General features: G+C 45.9%; 1 protein-coding gene and 1 pseudogene across 2 annotated transcripts; both read right to left on the bottom strand.

The window, feature by feature from the left end:
- Positions 1-648: 648 nt before the first annotated feature.
- On the bottom strand, positions 649-10,788 carry FOXD1 (forkhead box D1). Of its 2 annotated transcripts, XM_019463032.2 has the most exons (4): positions 10,685-10,788; positions 6,409-6,460; positions 3,985-5,931; positions 649-2,007 (listed from the first exon to the last, which is right to left on the bottom strand). In XM_019463032.2, the coding sequence occupies exon 3, from the start codon at positions 5,449-5,451 to the stop codon at positions 4,018-4,020; it is 1,434 nt and encodes a 477-aa protein (XP_019318577.2). In that variant the 5' UTR covers positions 5,452-5,931; positions 6,409-6,460; positions 10,685-10,788; the 3' UTR covers positions 649-2,007; positions 3,985-4,017. The 2 variants fall into 2 exon arrangements, with proteins under 2 accessions (XP_019318577.2, XP_019318576.2); XM_019463031.2 differs by lacking the exon at positions 649-2,007 and having other exon boundaries at positions 3,275-5,931.
- Positions 10,789-16,695: 5,907 nt separating this feature from the next.
- LOC109275010 (40S ribosomal protein S27-like) overlaps positions 16,696-17,562 on the bottom strand; it is a 36,429-nt pseudogene continuing 35,562 nt past the window's right edge.

Genomic DNA, 17,562 nt, shown 5'->3' with positions numbered 1-17,562 from the left:
GTAATAAAAATAAGTGTGAGCAAAATGTGTAGCCAGCAGAAAAATTTTAAACGAAAACTAGAGTCGTTAACTCCTGGCTCTGGGTACTAAGATCTGATCCTTACTCATCTATAGCAGTTATAATAACACAGTTAGCTGCTCCAAGCTTGGTCTTCGGTCAAGCAAGGAAATCAGAGCCACCAGGGCCAGAGAGAGAAAAACAAAACAGGCACAGCCGCTGGCCTCAGACAGCCTTTAATAAATGACACAGGCTGGTAGTCCATCAAAATAATCACCTTCCATCAGAAAAAAACACCTCCCCCAGCTCTCTCAGAGGACAGGGTACAGGAAGGAATGGTGGGCTTTCAAAAAAAAAAAATAATAATAATAAAACCTGAAAGGCTGAAGCTTTTCCCAAATGGATGCTTATTACATTCACTGTAAGAATTTTGATAGTAAATATACCCCAAATACAGTTCCACCAGCAGAAAGTTTGGGCAGGAAAGGCCCACTGAGTAGGGGACCGGGAAGGAGAGCTGAGCAAACATCCAGATGCCTCAGTGAGAGAAAATGGGAGAGGTACTGATCATTTTTTCCTTCCCCTCCCCAGTTTCTTTTTCTTTTCTTAAGAGGAAAGGAAGTGGCTCTTAAATAAATGCACAGGATGCGGACGGAGAGGAAACATGTTGTTGAGCAGAAGCGCTAGCTTCTTATTTTAAAGAAATAAAATAATTACCCAATAGAGAAAAAAAGAAATCAACCAAGAAACGATCTAAGGTCATGACATCATGTGTGGTACAAGGAGCAATTCAATCCATAAGGGCTTCATTACCCCGGCAATAGATAACATTTGGCTAAATCTAGCTGCAGAGTAAATCTCCGCAGCACAACAGAGCCCTGAATGGAGAGGCTCCTTTTTGTGTGGTCCTTCTCCGGGAGCTGCCTGAACCATTAGCCCCAATATATCCCTCTCCCTATTAACTGCAATTCCCTCCCGACTGAGCTTCGGTCATTTGTCTCCAGGCTCTACGGGGGCGTTTGATGAGCAGAGAAACAAGGCGAAGGGGAGAAAAGCGTCGGGTTAATGAGTTGTAGCAAATCCACACTTTGTAGTTGGGAGGAGGAGAGCTGGTGGCCAATGTTTGTCCAACCGGTTTATTTTTCGAGACCCAGCCTATTGAGGAAGGCTTGTTCAAGCAAGCTTCGTCCTTACAAACACACAAACATCCTTCTGTTTGCCTTCAAAGAAAAGAGGACCAGAGCTGGATTTGCATGCGAATGAGGAGCCCCGGGAGGAGACGTCCTTGCCCATCAAAGGCCTCCGTAGCCCGGCAGCCCCGCGGCCTTTGTTCCAGCACCTGCTCGTCCACTCAGCCAACCGGGCGAGCCTCGCGTTCCCGGCCGCCCGGTAGTCCGCCACCGCTCACTCCCTGCCCGGCTCGCCGCCTTCGCTCCCCACTATCTCGTCCGTCTCCGGGCCAGCAACACCTACCGTGGAAGCCCAAACCCGGAAGGTGATGAAGCAAAACGCGACAGTGAGCAGGCCGGTTGAGCTTACTTTTTCTTAGGGTTCAGGGGCGCACCACAGGCTTGCGGTCTCTCTAGCTGGCTTGGGTGATGCGGGACCCCACCTCCAGACGCCAAAGGAGGCCAGCGCTGAATTGCACAGTGCCTTGTTACCATTCTCTTAAAAGCGCGGACAACCTGGGGGCGGGGGAGGGGGTAGAGTCCGTCCTGGCACTTTTTAGAGTTGCGGGAATTTGAACAGAGAGAAGGAGTAGCTGGGATTCCCCGCTGTTCGGGACATCCAAGTATCATGCAAATAATAGTAATACCCATGGCCCCGTTCTTTCACTCTCTCCTCCAAATGACTTTCAGCTCTAAGTTTCAGATCTGTGACTTACAGAAGGCTGCGAGGCATGCGAGCGGTGCCTGGGCCGTCTGGGTTCCGCCTGCTAACTCGTCTCCACCCCGGGCAGCTGTGGCATCTGGACGTTCTCGGTTCCAAAGTCCTCTCTCTTAGCCGTGCTAGGGCAAACTTAACTTTTGTATATAAGATTTTGATCTAACAATATTTCAGTTTGTATCTATATACTTAGTAGTAAACTATGAGGGTATGTTTAAACTCTTAATCTATTCCAAATATTTGATAGGAAAAAAACCCAGAACTTAATTTTTGAGGCTGTGAGAGTCCATTTTTTCCCCTCCCTAAAAGGGGACAAGAGGACAGGGCATCAAGAGTGAATGTCACTGCAAAAATATTGGCCTATAAGTCAGTCTTCGTTAACTTGATTGGTTAGTTGTGCAGATCTTCAGGTATATACCTGTCCAGATTTTTTGAAAAATACCTTAATAAACATATTCAACCTCCTCTGCAACTCACTAATATTATTTAAATTACATATTACATATGCTTTACTTTTATTTGGAGCCTACGATAACATCTATAGTCATCAAAACTAGAGACTCACGTTTTTTCAAAGAACTAGAAATTGCCTGCAACACGTAGTTATTGAAAACACTTAAAGTTTGAAAAAAGATAGCCTAAGTCATGAAAATTGTATAAATACCTCAATAAACACCTGATACATTTTCATTTTTATTCTTAGTGTGTACTACCCTAAAATTGAAGATTTCTCTTACATACCTTAAGTTACACATTTAAATTAGAATTTCAATGTTAAGTTTGCCTTTTAGAATAAAAATTTCCTTATTCAATTCCTGAAATCCCTTCTGTCAGGAGAGTGGTGGTTTTAAACCCTAGAGCTTTCAAATACAATTTATTTTATATGTGTAAATATTCAGGACTTCAAAGCTACTTAAGTGTTGATCATCTCTAAAAATTTTAAACTAAAAGTTACCTATTTGCTTGTGTTGCTTTCATTACAATATAATGTGTTGCAGAGCTTTTACAGATATATGCAATATTGTGCTCAAAAGCAAGTGGAAATCAAATGAAGTGGGAAACTGACAAATAAAGTTCCATAAAATTATCTGAGGGTAACTGTGGCATTAATTTTAAATAGCCTCAATGCTCTTCAAAATGGGATGGAATGAGATTTGAAAATGTATACCAAAGTAACTTCTTCAACTTGTAATCATTTAGAAGTAGTTTCTGGTTTCTTGCAATAGCTTTGACCTAGGAAGTATAACTGAAAAATCATGGCATGATGCTTTTGTTAAATTCTCTTTGAAAATAAAATGTCCTATTCTATATTGGGTTCCTACACAACTCCCATAGAAATTTCCTTAACAAAAGAGAAAATAAACTAAGCAGGGGACGACTGAAGCCAACTTTTTGGTGGATTTTCTTTGAAAATTAAGCATTTTATTTCTGAAAAAGTGTAAAAATCTTACATTAGAATAGTACAATAATAATTGCCAGTAAAATTTACAATACTCCTTGTAAAGAATACGCAGTAAGTACAAAATAAAAAATCCGCATGTCTATTATGATACAAAACACAGGTTAAAATAAGAAATGATAATTTTGACTTTTTTTCCTTGTGTAAACATGTTAATCATTTTTTCCTTTTCATGAAAAAGTACACCAGACAAGTGTCCTCAAATAAAAACTATTGCTTCGCTGGCACTCTTCAGGACCTTTACTGTTTGTGTATCATTCTTTTGAACATTACTGATATTTTTAACGCCTGGACCTGAGAATCTCTAGACCTCAAAAAGGCTTAGATTTTTCAGAGAAACGTTTCCCACAAGTCAAGGAAGCCCCTTGTGCCTAGGCCAAGGGAGTGCCCCCACCAGTACCCTCTTCCTCCGCACCCCGGGTCGGGGCCTGCAGCATAGGGCGACTTTGCATAAATAGAGGGACCCGCAGAGCCAAAAAGCGCGTCCCCGCTGCTGCCAAACTCAGTCTTGTCTGAGAGTCCCAAGCGGCGAAAATGGGGGCGCGAGGTCGGGAGGGGCCGCGCCGGGAGAAGTGTACCAAACGCCAAACCAGCAAGATGAAAGAAAAAAAAAAAAAAAAAAAAGAGCCGGAATTCCTACCTTCTCTTTCCCAAGCGCGCTAACATAGCGTTATTAACAATTTGAAATCCTAGCAGTAAAGTTCTCGACACTGGACAGGGCAGTCCCTTGGTGCAGAGTCCCCAGCGCGGCGGACGAGGAGACCGAGGAGGCGGCGGCGGCCGCGGCGGCCACGAGGGAGCGGGTGAGCGCGGCGGCCGGGCCTACGGCCGCCTGAGCCGCGCAGCCGCCGCCGCCGCCGCCGCCGCCGGATCCCGGCGCGGGCGCGGACGGGGTCCCCGCAGAGGGTGAAGGCGAGGCCTGCACGGCGACGGCTGCTTGCGCAGCGGCGGCGGCGGCGGCGGCCGGGCCCAGGCTGCCTCCGATGATGCTCTCGATGGAGAAGGGCGAGCGCGCCAGCGCCGAGGCGCCCGGGCCGCCGGCCTTGGCAGCCGAGGCCTGCAGGGGGGCGGGCAGGGCGGCGCCGAGCGGGTGCGGCCGGTAGCCGAAGGCGGTCCGGGCCAGCTCCGCGGCCGCGCCGTGCGGTGGCGGGGGCGGCGGGGGCGGCGGGGGCGAGTGCGGGTGGAAGGCGGCGGCGGCGGCGGCGGCCGCGGCGGCGGCGAAGAGGGCCGAGGGCGGCGCGTAGGGCGGCAGCTGCAGGCCGTAGCCGCAGCCGTAGGGGCCGTAGCCGTAGGCGTGCGGGGGCGGCGGGGGCGCGGGCGGGAAGAGCGCCGCGGCCGCCGCGGGGTCGCCCGCGCCCGCCGCGCCCCCTGCGCTGCGCAGCAGCAGCGACTCGGCGGCCGCGGCGTTGGGCGGGAGCAGCGGCTGCCGCTTGAAGCGCTTCCTCCGGCGCAGGAAGCTGCCGTTGTCGAACATGTCGGCGGACTCGGGGTCCAGCGTCCAGTAGTTGCCTTTGCCGGGGTTGCCGGGCTCGCGGGGGATCTTGACGAAGCAGTCGTTGAGCGAGAGGTTGTGGCGGATGCTGTTCTGCCAGGCGGGGAACTTCTCCCGGTAGTAGGGGAAGCGGCCGCTGATGAACTCGCAGATCTCGCTCAGCGTCAGCCGCTTCTTGGGGCTCTGCAGGATGGCCATGGTGATGAGCGCGATGTACGAGTAGGGCGGCTTCACCAGGGGGTTCTTGGCGCCGCCGCCCGCGGTCCCGCCGCCGCCGCCGCCGCCCGCGCCCGAGCCCGCGCCGCCGCCCCCGCCGGCCCCGGCCCCCGCCACTGGGGCTGGGCCCGGGGGCGCCGGGGAGGCCACTGAGCGCGGGGCCAGCAGGATGTCATCGTCGTCGTCGTCCTCCTCCTCCAGGTCCTCCAGCTCGTCCTCTCCGGCGTAGGAGCGCCGCCGCCGCCGCCGCTGCGCGGGGACCGCCAGGCGGGACACGCCGCCGCTGCCCTCGTCGTCGTCCTCTTCCTCGTCGTCTTCGTCCTCGCCCTCCCCTACCACGTCGATGTCTGTCTCCTCCGCGAGGCCGGAGGCATCGGACATCTCCGTGCTCAGGGTCATAGCTGTAGCGCGGCAGCGGCGAGGCGGCGCATAGGGGCGCCGGGCTCCGGGCTCCCGCCGCGCCCCAGCCCGGGTCCCGGGCGGCGGGCCCGGCACGGGGGCGCCACGCTGGGGGCGCCGCCGCCGCTGGAGCTGCGCGGGAGCTGCCGGGCTGCGGCAGAAGCTTTTTGCGCCGCGACTTTGTAACTCCTGCGCCGCCGCGAGAGCCGCAAGGTCTCTGCACTCGCTGGACTCCGCGCGCACCGGTCCCAGGCGGGGGGACTTGACCTTCCCCTTGCGGAGCGGGGCCTCGCACGATCAGTGAGGAGGGGGTGGCGAGGCCCCGGGCGAGCAAGTCAGAGTGTCGGGCGCCCGGGACGGTGCGGGACGGGTGAGAGTCTAGGGACCGAGCTCGGCGAGGCGAGGGCTGAGTCCAGGAGAGGGCGGACCTTTCCTCGGCTTATAGCAGGAGGCCTGTCACATGGTGTGCACGTCAGAGCGCTACCGAGGGAAGGGAAAGAAAGCCTAGGAAATCAGCCCTGCTCGGGAGAGAAAGTTTACCCGTAGGAGGGAGCAGCAACTGAGAAGATGGGGGGAGGAGAGAGGACCCCACCACTCTTTACTACTCCTTGTCAAAGGGGTTGGGACCCGAATTACGTGCTGGCCCGCGGTGCTCTGGACCTAGGGCCACTGCACGAGTTGGAATTCCCAGGCTCCTTCCCTTCAATTAGCCCTCAATCCTAACTTCACAAGCACTCCCGTGACGCGACAGTTTGACCAGTCAGATGGCCTGTAGGAGACGTCCAGCCCAGAGGTAACTCCCCTCCCCCAATCGTCCGAGGTGGTCCCTGGGGAATGGCTCTGAGATCTGTTGGGTTGTCCCATCTCCCCCAGATTGGGCCAGCAGCTCCCCCATCGAATCTGTAGAGAACCCCCCCCCCCCCCCCAGTTTAAGCACAATAATAATTGTTTACTGACCTTTTAACCTGTCCCCTTCGGTTCTTCTCCAAAGACGTTTGTTTTCCGCCATCTGTTAATAAAAATGTGGTTAGGCTGGCGTTTTAGTCACTTATCTGCAACTGAATGCCCTAGAAACTTGACAGCTAAACTAAGTCCCTCTAATGAGAGGATCTGACAAATTTCATGGGAATAAAGAAAGTAATCATTCAATGCAGAAAAGAAATAGAAAATGTTAGTGAAAAACAAAATACATTTTTAAAAACTGCACCCTAGGAGCAACTCATAAAAAGCTCTTTCATAATGGGTAAGGGACTCTATAGTTCTTAGTAAGAGGAACATTCTAATCAACACTTCACAGTAATCTCAAAATACTTAAATAACTACAACATATACACATAATCAGGCTTAATAGGAACTATATTAATTAAAACTTTCAAACCAGCTTTAGAAATGTTTTTGGGAAACCTAAATATTTCCAATAGCTACTGCTGAAAAAGAAACGAAATAATATTTTAAAATAAGATTCAAGTTCTTTTCAACCCAATTTTCCTTTTTAGGTCACAAGGTAGTGGAAATAATTTAAATATGATATTATTTTGAGTATACCCATCTTTGTCATCAACTCTAATCATTGTGGCTGGTGTAAGAATCCCAATAGCTTGTGGAATTCACACTCACATAGCCATACTTTTTCGATATTTGCATTTCCTAAAACACTTCTATTTCAAAGTAGGGACCTGCCTCCAAATTACAGCTTTCTGATTAAAATAACCACTTGACAAAAACTAAGTATCAAAAATCAATGGCTTTTTGTAGGAACAATCATCAGCTACCTTTGTGTATATCATTTTATCCACCAGGTTTTTCACATTTTCAAACGTTTTATTACTCCCCTTATCCATCACAGAGTCTCAAAAATAAACTGTCCCCCCACCTAAGACTTATTTTAAAATCGAGTTTTTGTTGCCTAGGAGAGCTAACCACCAGTCACACTTACAAATGACCCATAAAGTCCATCATAGATCTTTGACAGATCTACGAGAACGCCTCAAATTGTAAATAAATTATTTTCCACTGAGTCTCGTTTGAAAAATGATTGAACCATTTAATTATTGTAAGGCGCTCAGCATTAACCTGAGCCAACATTAATCAGCACTATTAATCAGGCATCACATTGCTTTGTTGATGTAGCCAGGATTCCTTACCAAGGCGTTCACTTTTACATTAGGAAGTTTAAGTTTTATAAGTACCCAGTCAATAGCTAAATAAACACCATGATTTGCACTAGACTGAGGATTGGTGTGTGGCGAGGTATTTGAAGGTAAAACGGAGGGGAGGAATTTGTTCGCAGACCATTAGTTACTTTAGGTGATCAGACCCCATTCCCCTACCCTGAACTTGTCTGGTCAAGGAGGGCGCTGAGATTGACTTTGCGTTCCGTTTGTACCTTTGTCCAAAGCTCCCTCCCCGAAGGGTTAAAGGGATCTTCCCTGGAAACGTTTGAAAAACGTGGCAAATTATCTTCTGGCCACTCAAGGATAAGTGTTAGGATTTAAAGAAGGTCAGAGCTGAAGATCAACCCAGGAGGAGTGCTGCGGGGACAGTGTTAACAGAGATTTGGGTGAGCTTTATACTCGAGCCCCAGATTTGGACGTGTCACTTGCTTTGTTTGCTTTAGTGAAGCTACACTTTTGTACGCGGCCTGTAGCTCCCGGCTCTTGAAATTCCCAGAGCGCGGAAACCCAAGTGTTTCATTTCCCGCGTGGTCCTCCTTTGCGCCCCTCGTCCCCTCCCCGCGGGCGTCCCTCCCAAACGTGCTCCCAGCTCTCAGCCCCGGCTGGGGAATATCCACCGCCACGCTCTCAAGCTGGCACAAGGGACGAGAAACTATTCTGTGAGGAGGGCTGGGGGCGACGCGGCGATCTCCCTCTCGTGTGCTCCGCGGGCGTGCACGCTGAACGCGCGGGGCGCCCGCCTGGCCGGGTGGTGCCCACGTGGGGGAGGGCTGCCCCCTGGCGGCGGCGCAGCGCCCTGCTGACCGCGCCGCAGGCCCGGATCCCGAGCTGGGAGGCAGCAGGCGTTTTGCGAGTGTGGCTAGTGGGCTCCGGGCCTTCCCTTCCACTGGCCGTCGGACGGCCAGGGTTTTTGTTTCTTGAGGCCCCACCTTTCCTTCTCGGGAGCGGCCGAGCAGGAGCAGAGGCCTTTCCCTGAACCGCAGGTTTCTGCTGTTTTCACTTGGATGGTTTGGGCGCTCCACAAGTCCCCCGCCCGAGAGAGCCGTTATTGGGATTGTGCGGCAGCAGGAATCGGGGAGGTGGCGGGACCTTCCACTGGGGGGGGGGGGGGGGGGTCGGCGCCTTGCACTCGGTCCCCTCACAGAACCTCCTTTTGTGGGTGAAGGCTAGCAGAGACCTGGGGGAGTAAACTCCCCATTTGGGACCTTGGACTCCAGCTCTCTCTGCCCCAGAGCATCCCAAGAGTTTACCCATGAATGTGTATACGAACGTGTTTCCCAACTCGGCGGACGCTTGGGGCTGCGTCTCTCCTGGAATCATTCCACAAGTCTGTACTGAGATACCACTTTGTGCCTAGAGCTCTGGTTCTGGAGAGAAAGAATAAAACTGGAGTCCGTGGTGTGAGGGGTCCCGTGGGGGAGCCAGGTAGATGGGCAATTGTTAGGCCCAATGACAAGTGCTTTCTCAGTCCCTCGGCCACAACAGCGGTGCCTGGGAGCCGTTCTTTAACCGGACACTGTCCTTCCCCGTGGCTCTACGCATCTTCCTTTTCCGGAACCTCAAACGTCTGGAGGCCAAAGGGCATTCTATTCCTCGTTGTTTTTTTTTTAATTGTTTTTTTTAAATTGTTTTCCAGTGTGTGTTAAAATATACATAGCATAAAATTTACCCTTTATTTTTACTTTTTAACTTTTTTTCTTGTGACTAGGCTCAGAGCCTTATATGTATTAAGTAATGTATAACATGAATATATACACAAACATCCCATCGGTGGCATAGCACAGTAGTAAAAATTTACCACTTTATACAATTCAGAGGCATTAAGTCACGTTGAGGCAACAATCATATTATCCATTTCCAGAATTTTTCCATCATCCCAAACTGAAACTCTGTACCCATTAAACAGTAACTCCAGGGGCGCTTGGGTGGCTCAGTCGGTTAAGCCGCCGACTTCCGCTCAGGTCATGATCTCACGGGTCAGTGAGTTCGAGCCCCGCTCAGGTCATGATCTCACGGGTCAGTGAGTTCGAGCCCCGCGTCCGGCTCTGTGCTGACCGCTCAGAACCTGGAGCCTGTTTCAGATTCGGTGTCTCCCTCTCTCTGACCCTCCCCCGTTCATGCTCTGTCTCTGTCTCAAACATAAATAAACGCTAAAAAAATTTTTTTAAACAGGAACTCCGTTCCTCCCACCCAAACCCCAGCCCCTGGCAACCATGATTCCACTTTCTCTATGAATTTGAGTATTCTGGCTGTCTCACAAAATAGAAAAATACAGTGTTTGTCCTTTGTGACTGGCTTATTTCACTTACAGTATCTTCAAAGTTCATCCATGTTGTAGCATGTATCAAAATGTCATTCATTTTTAAGGCTGAATAATACTCTTTTCTATATATACACATTTTGCTTATCCATTCATCTGCCAACGGACATTGGGTTATTTTTCTCCTTTTCTGTTCCTTTTCAAATCTCCATGCACCTAGCTCTTTGTAACACCATGCATGCAGTGGCCATTCAATAAAGGTTTGTCATTTTCCTACACCTTTTTCACCCCAGAAATCCTCAAAGGAACCCCATTGTCCTAAGAAAACACACACATTAGTGAAGTCACAGCAACAGTCTTCCCACACCCTAGATTTGTAACCTCACCTTGCTCATGATTTTGAGACTTTCTTTTTTTTTTTAAGATTTTTTTAAGTTTATTTATTTATTTTAGTGGGGGAGGGGCAGAGAGAGAGGGAGATAGAGAATCCCAAGCAGATATTCTGTCACCACAGAGCCCAACGATGAGCTTGAACCCATGAACTGCAAGATCATGACCTGAACTGAAATTAAAAGTCGGATGTTTAACCGACTGAGCCACCCAGGCACCCCAACGTTGAGACTTTCAGATTCACACTCTGCACATTATCTTCAATTTTAAAGAGTTTTTTTTAAAAAAGTAAGAGTTAAGACTCCACCAGAATTGTGAATATTTCCCCCTGATGCGTGTGTGCACGCGCACGCACACACACACACACACACACACACACACATTTTATATCCCTTTCCTGCCTTCTTACCTGTCTTAAAGCCTTAGAGGCCCCAGATGATCTTGAAATGTTTCTCTGGCTGTCCAGGTCCTTCCACTTCAGCATTCTCTAGTGGTTTAATATTCCTTCCATGAAAAAGACCTCTCTGACCTCAGCCGTAGCAATCTCTTACTCAACACATCCCCAAAGGCAAAGGAATTAAAAGCAAAAGTGAATTACTGGGACCTTATGAAGATAAAAAGCTTCTGCACAGCAAAGGAAACAACCAACAAAACTAAAAGGCAACCAACGGAATGGGAAAAGATATGTGCAAATGACCTATCGGACAAAGGGCTAGTATCCAAAATCTATAAAGAGCTCACCAAACTCCACACCCGAAAAACAAATAACCCAGTGAAGAAATGGGCAGAAAACATGAATAGACACTTCTCCAGAGAAGACATCCGGATGGCCAACAGGCACATGAAAAGATGTTCAACGTCTCTCCTTATCAGGGAAATACAAATCAAAACCACACTCAGATATCACCTCACACCAGTCAGAGTGGCCAAAATGAACAAATCAGGAGACTATAGATGCTGGAGAGGATGTGGAGAAACGGGAACCCTCTTGCACTGTTGGTGGGAATGCAAACTGGTGCAGCCGCTCTGGAAAGCAGTGTGGAGGTTCCTCAGAAAATTAAAAATAGACCTACCCTATGACCCAGCAATAGCACTGCTAGGAATTTACCCAAGGGATACAGGAGTACTGATGCCTAGGGGCACTTGTACCCCAATGTTTATAGCAGCACTCTCAACAATAGCCAAATTATGGAAAGAGCCTAAATGTCCATCAACTGATGAATGGATAAAGAAATTGTGGTGTATATACACAATGGAGTACTACGTGGCAATGAGAAAGAATGAAATATGGCCTTTTGTAGCAACTTGGATGGAACTGGAGAGTGTGATGCTAAGTGAAGTAAGCCATACAGAGAAAGACAGATACCATACGGTTTCACTCTTATGTGGATCCTGAGAAACTTAACAGAAACCCATGGGGGAGGGGAAGAAAAAAAAAAAAGAGGTTAGAGGGGGAGAGAGCCAAAGCATAAGAGACTGTTAAAAACTGAGAACAAACTGATGGGGGGTGGGAGGGAGGGGAGGGTGGGTGGTGGGTATTGAGGAGGGCACCTTTTGGGATGAGCACTGGGTGTTATATGGAAACCAATTTGACAATAAATTTCATATATTAAAAAAAAATATTCCTTCCATGAGGGTTGGTTCATACATGCCACTGAGCTAATGTCAAGGTCACAACTGGTGAAGTGGGTACCATATGATGGCTGCGGAAACAGCCATGGATAGTTGCCTCTAGTTGTTATAGAGGCCACGAAGGCAGAGTGGAGCCCTCCATATTCATGTCGCAGTTCCAGAAGCCTCTCCCAACAAAGGACTCCATGGGCCAGACTCTTTGCACCCCCTAAATCTGCTTCTTTGGAGCCAGTTACGTAGTCTGAAAATAAGTTCAAGGCAAGGTGTTACTGGCTGAGAGTAGTTAGTACCTCTCCTAAGGGTAGGTACATTTTAACAAAAAACATTTGATAAAATGTCATAATCCAGTTTCAAATGGGGGTCTTCACGCAGTGTAGTTGGAAGTTAGAGTCCTTTGTGAAGAAGGTATTTTAGTGGCCTTCTGGGTCTTATTAAGCAGTCTTATGCTTGCACAACAGCTCCTTAAACAAGCATTTCATGTCCTGAGCAAGATTCAGAAATCCTCAAGAATTCAGAATGTCAGCAAAGGTCTAAATCTGTGTTTTATAACAGCAAAATTATTTATACTGACTTAGGAATTTTCATTACCGCAGTTAACCTGGACTAGCCCTCCTGCCCCAACACACACCAGCACAGAGACTTATTTAGCTCTGATCTCAGTGGCTTGAGGCGGCACGTTTAAATTTTGTATCCCAAAATGAAAAGTTCAGAAGATATTTTTATCAGGAATTTAACTGCAAAATACACACATCTCCATTCCAGAGAGGACTCCTCCTTTCGGGGGTTACCTTCAATACAACACTCTCAAGAGAACATGTTCATAGCATCACCTGGGTGGCTCAATGGATTAAGTGGCTGACTTCAGCTGAGGTCATGATCTCGCGGTTCGCGAGTCCAAACCCTGTGACCAGCTCTGTGCTGACAGCTCAGAGCCTGAAGCCTGCTTTGGTTTCTGTCTCCCTCTCAAAAATAAATAAACATTTAAAAAAAGAGAATATGTTTGTAGCTCTGTAATCTTCTCATGTTTACTTACATTGTTTAATAAGTTAATTTCTTGGAAATAGACATGTTATTTTTAATTCTAACATAAGAATTAAAAAATAGTATTACCATATCTAGAAAGAATGCATTTATTATTATTTTTTATTTGTAGTTCACCCAGGGGCTCTCTGTGAAGAGAAATCTCTCTGCTTGGGAAGAATGGGGCTCTTTAAAGTGATTTTAGGGATGCAGCATTGAAAATAAAAAGGATCCTTTATAAAACCATGAGAAAGCCTTGTCACTTATTACAATTTTTTGTGTGTTTAAAATACATAGTGACCAACCGTAGCTATCGCACACACGTGCGTGCACACACACACATGCACGTGCACACACATACACTCTATTGCTTGGTGTCCAGGCTTAATCCAAGACTGAACTATCATCCCTCTGCTTTACATATGCAAACACACCAAAAGATCTCTATCCACCCTCAGGGGCAACCCTTCACCTGACACCACAGTCTGGCACCAATGTGGCGGTGGGGGGTTAGTTGCCGTGGAATACAAACATAGTCCCCTGTGCAGAAGGTGGTCTTAAAAGTTTCCACTAGAGGAACATGTGAGCAAATTGTCTTTACTAGAAAGCTCTGATTGGCTAACTTTCTAGAGCAGAAAAAACTGAGAAAGGATCTGAACCCAAAATCTACAGAAGAGTAAAGAAAAATAATGACCACTGGTAATAAAAGACATGCAAATTGGAAAAAGGTGAAATGCCATTTTCCTCGGTCAAATTAGCAAAGAACATGAACATGATGGGTGTAATGGTAAGAACTCAATCATACACTTCCTGTGTAAAGTGTAGTGACACAAAACTTCTAGCAAACAATTTGGCAGTTGTATCTTCAGTGCCCATTCTCTCTGTTATCATTCATTCTAGGGCTCCATCCTAAGAAAACAACCAGAAATATAAACAAAGATTTATGTACAAGATTGTTTGTTGTACTGATTTTTTTAAGGGAAAAAAATTGGGAACATGCTAAATGCTCAAGAGTTCAACGTTTTACTATATATCCTTAAAATGGAATCATTTGCAATCATTAAAAATTAGGTCTGTGACTGGAAGTCCTAATCAGAGCAATCAGGCAAGAAAAAGAAATGAAAGGCGTCCAAATTGATAAGGAAGAAGTAAAACTTTCACTCTTTGCAGATAACATGATACTATATATAGAACCCCCTAAAGACTACCAAAAAAACCCCAAAACTACTAGAACTAATACATGAATTCAGGAAAGTTGCAGGATACAAAATTAATATACAGAAATCCATTACATTTGTACACACTAATAATGAAGCAGCAGAAAGAGAAATTAAGGAAACAATCCCATTTACAATTATACCAAAAATTGGGGCACCTGGGTGGCTCAGTCAGTTAAGCATCTGACTCTTGATTTTGGCCCAGGTCATGATCTTAAGGTCGTAAGATAGAGCCCCATGTGGGGCTCCTCACTGAGCGTGGAGCCTGCTTAAGATTCCCTCCCTCTGCCCCTCCCCTGCTTGCACTCTTTCTCTCTTAAAAATAAAAATTAAATAAATTAAATAAATAAAAGTAATTTTTTAAATTTACAATTGCATCAAAAATAACAAAATACCAAACAAACAAACAAACAAACAAACTACCTAGGAATAAACTTAACTAAGGAAGTGAAAGACCTAAAATCCAAAAACTATAAAACATTGATTAAAGAAATTGAAGATGACACAAACAAATAGAAAGATAGTCCATGTTTGGGGCGCCTGGGTGGCTCAGTCGGTTAAGCATCTGACTTCGGCTCTCTCGCGGTCCGTGAGTTCGAGCCCCGCGTCGGGCTCTGTGCTGACAGCTCAGAGCCTGGAGCCTGTTTCAGATTCTGTGTCTCCCTCTCTCTGACCCTCCCCCGTTCATGCTCTGTCTCTCTCTGTCTCAAAAAAAAAAAATAAACGTTAAAAAAAAAAAATTTAAAAAAGAAAGATAGTCCATGTTCATGGGTTGGAAGAATTAAATGTCCATACTACCCAAAGCCATTTAATGCAATCCCTATCAAAACACCAACATTTTTCACAGAAACTAGATCAAGTAATACTAAAATTTATTTTTTTTAATTTTTTTTTTTGACGTTTATTTATTTTTGAGACAGAGAGAGACAGAGCATGAACAGGGGAGGAGCAGAGAGAGAGGGAGACACAGAATTTGAAACAGGCTCCAGGCTCTGAGCCATCAGCCCAGAGCCCGACGCGGGGCTTGAACTCACAGACTGTGAGATCATGACCTGAGCCGAAGTCGGACGCTTAACCGACCAAGCCACCCAGGCGCCCCAATACTAAAATTTATATGGAACCACCGAAGACCCTGAATAGCCAAAACAATCTTGAGAAAGAAGTACAAAGCTGTAGTAATCAAAACAGTATGGTGCTGGCAACAAAATAGACACCTAGATCAATAGAGAACCCAGAAATAAAGCCATGCTTATATAATTAATTAATCTAAGACAAAAGAGGCTAGGATATACAACAGGAGAAAGCCATTCTCTTCAACATTTGGTTCTGGGAAAAGTGAACAGAAACTAGACCACTTTCTTACACAGAAATAAACTCAAAATGGATTAGAGACCGCCAAATGTGAAACCTGAAGCCATAAAACTCCCAGAAGGAAACACGGGTGGTAATTTCTTTGACATCAGCTGGAGAAAGATTTTTCTAGATGTCTCCACAGGCAAAGGAAACAAAAGCAAAATTAAACTACTGGGACTACACAAAAATAAAAAGCTTTTGCACAGTGAAGGAAACCATTAATAAAACAAAAAGGCAACCTACTGAATGGGAGAAGACATTTCCAAATGATATATCCAATAAGGGGTTAATATCCAAAATAAATAAAGAACTTATACAAGTGGATATCAGAAAAACACACAATTAAAAAATGGGCAGAGGACCTGAATAGACATTTTCCCAAAGAAGACATACAGATGGCCAACAGACACATGAAAAGATACTTAACATCTCTCATCATTAGGAAAATTCAAATTAAAACCACAATGAGATATCACCTTACAACCTTTCAGAATGGCTAGAATCCAAATGACAAGAAACAACAAATGAGGATGATGAGGATGTGGAGGAAAAGGAACCCTCGTGTACAATTGGTGGGAATGCAATTTGGTGCAGCCGCTGTGGAAAACAGTATGAAAGTTCTTCAAAACATTAAAAATAGAAATACTATATTATCCAGTAATTCCACTACCAGGTATTTACTCAAAGAAAATGAAAACGCTAATTCAAAAAGACATATACACCCCATTTTCATTGCAGCATTATTTACAATAGCCAAGATATGGAAGCAACCCAACAGATGAGTGGATAAAGGAGATGTGGTATATATGTACAGTGGAATAATACTCAACCATAAAAAAGAATGAAATCCTGCCATGTGTAACAAGATGGAAGGACCTCGAGCATATAACGCTAAGTGAAATAAGTCAGTCAGAGAAAGATAAATACCATATGATTTCACTTATACGTGGATTTTAAGAAACAAAACACAGATTCAAAAATAGAATAAACTTTGGTTGCCAGAGGGGAGGTGGATGGGAGAATGAGTGAAAGAGATAAAAGGGATTAAGAGCACATACTTTTCTTTTTCTAATCCAAAATGTGTTTAATGGGGGGGGGGGGGGGTTGCCAGGCTGTCTTGGTCTGTGAAGCACGTGACCCTTGATCTTGGGGTTGTGAGTTCTAGCCCCACCTTCAGGGTAGAGATTTTACTTAAAAATAAAACTTAAATGTTTTTATTGGGATGGTTTCCCATCATCTTGATTCTGGGGGGTTATTAGTGTGCTTCCATCTGAAGGAGCATCCTTCTATAAGTCTTGCTTTTCCTCCTGTAGGCTGGCAATGGAAAGTGGAGCAGCCAACACGCAAAACTACAGTTTGTGCATGGGCTAAAGACAATCGCGATTTTATGAGCATTTCACATCCATGAAGTAGGAATTGGGGCTACGCACCAGGCACTTCTTCTTCCGCTTCCTCTCCTCCTCTCCTGGGGAGGGGTGGAGGAGGTCCTTGGAGAGAGGCATGTTTTCGTGTGGAAGATGTCCCTTCATGAAAGGCAGAATACACTTATCTTGATGAGCATTGACTAATGTATAGGATTGTTGAAGTGCACACCTGAAACTAATATAACACTGTTTGTTAATTACACTTCAATAAAAACATTAGGTCTGCAAACAATCTTAATAACTTGAAAAGGTCTTAAGACTAATGGTAAAGGAAAAGTTCAGATAGAAAATTACATATAATATCTTACCAATTTTTAAATATGCTATACATGTAAATAGTGTGGCTGGAAGGAAATACAATAAAAGGTCAGTTGGTTATTTCTGAGAGGTGGGATTATGGTGATTTTTATTTTGGTATTTATATTTTATTTTCTATCTTTTCCTCATTTTTCACAATGAGCAATCTCCAAATTGCTGAGCTGTGACCTGAGGAGCATAATTAGTGTAAAAGAAAGACTATAGTCTAAACAGTTTATATCATCTGACGGGTGACTATTGGAACAGACACTAAGAATTTAAAACATTTTTTTTAAATTTTTTTTAACGTTTATTTATTTTTGAGACAGAGAGAGACAGAGCAT

The sequence above is a fragment of the Panthera pardus genome, unplaced genomic scaffold, assembly GCF_024362965.1.
Source record: "Panthera pardus isolate Hobbes unplaced genomic scaffold, ASM2436296v1 HiC_scaffold_2, whole genome shotgun sequence".
Taxonomy (NCBI): Eukaryota; Metazoa; Chordata; class Mammalia; order Carnivora; family Felidae; genus Panthera; species Panthera pardus.
Note: the sequence above shows the minus strand (reverse complement) of the source record. Positions and strands in the feature narration are given on the sequence as shown.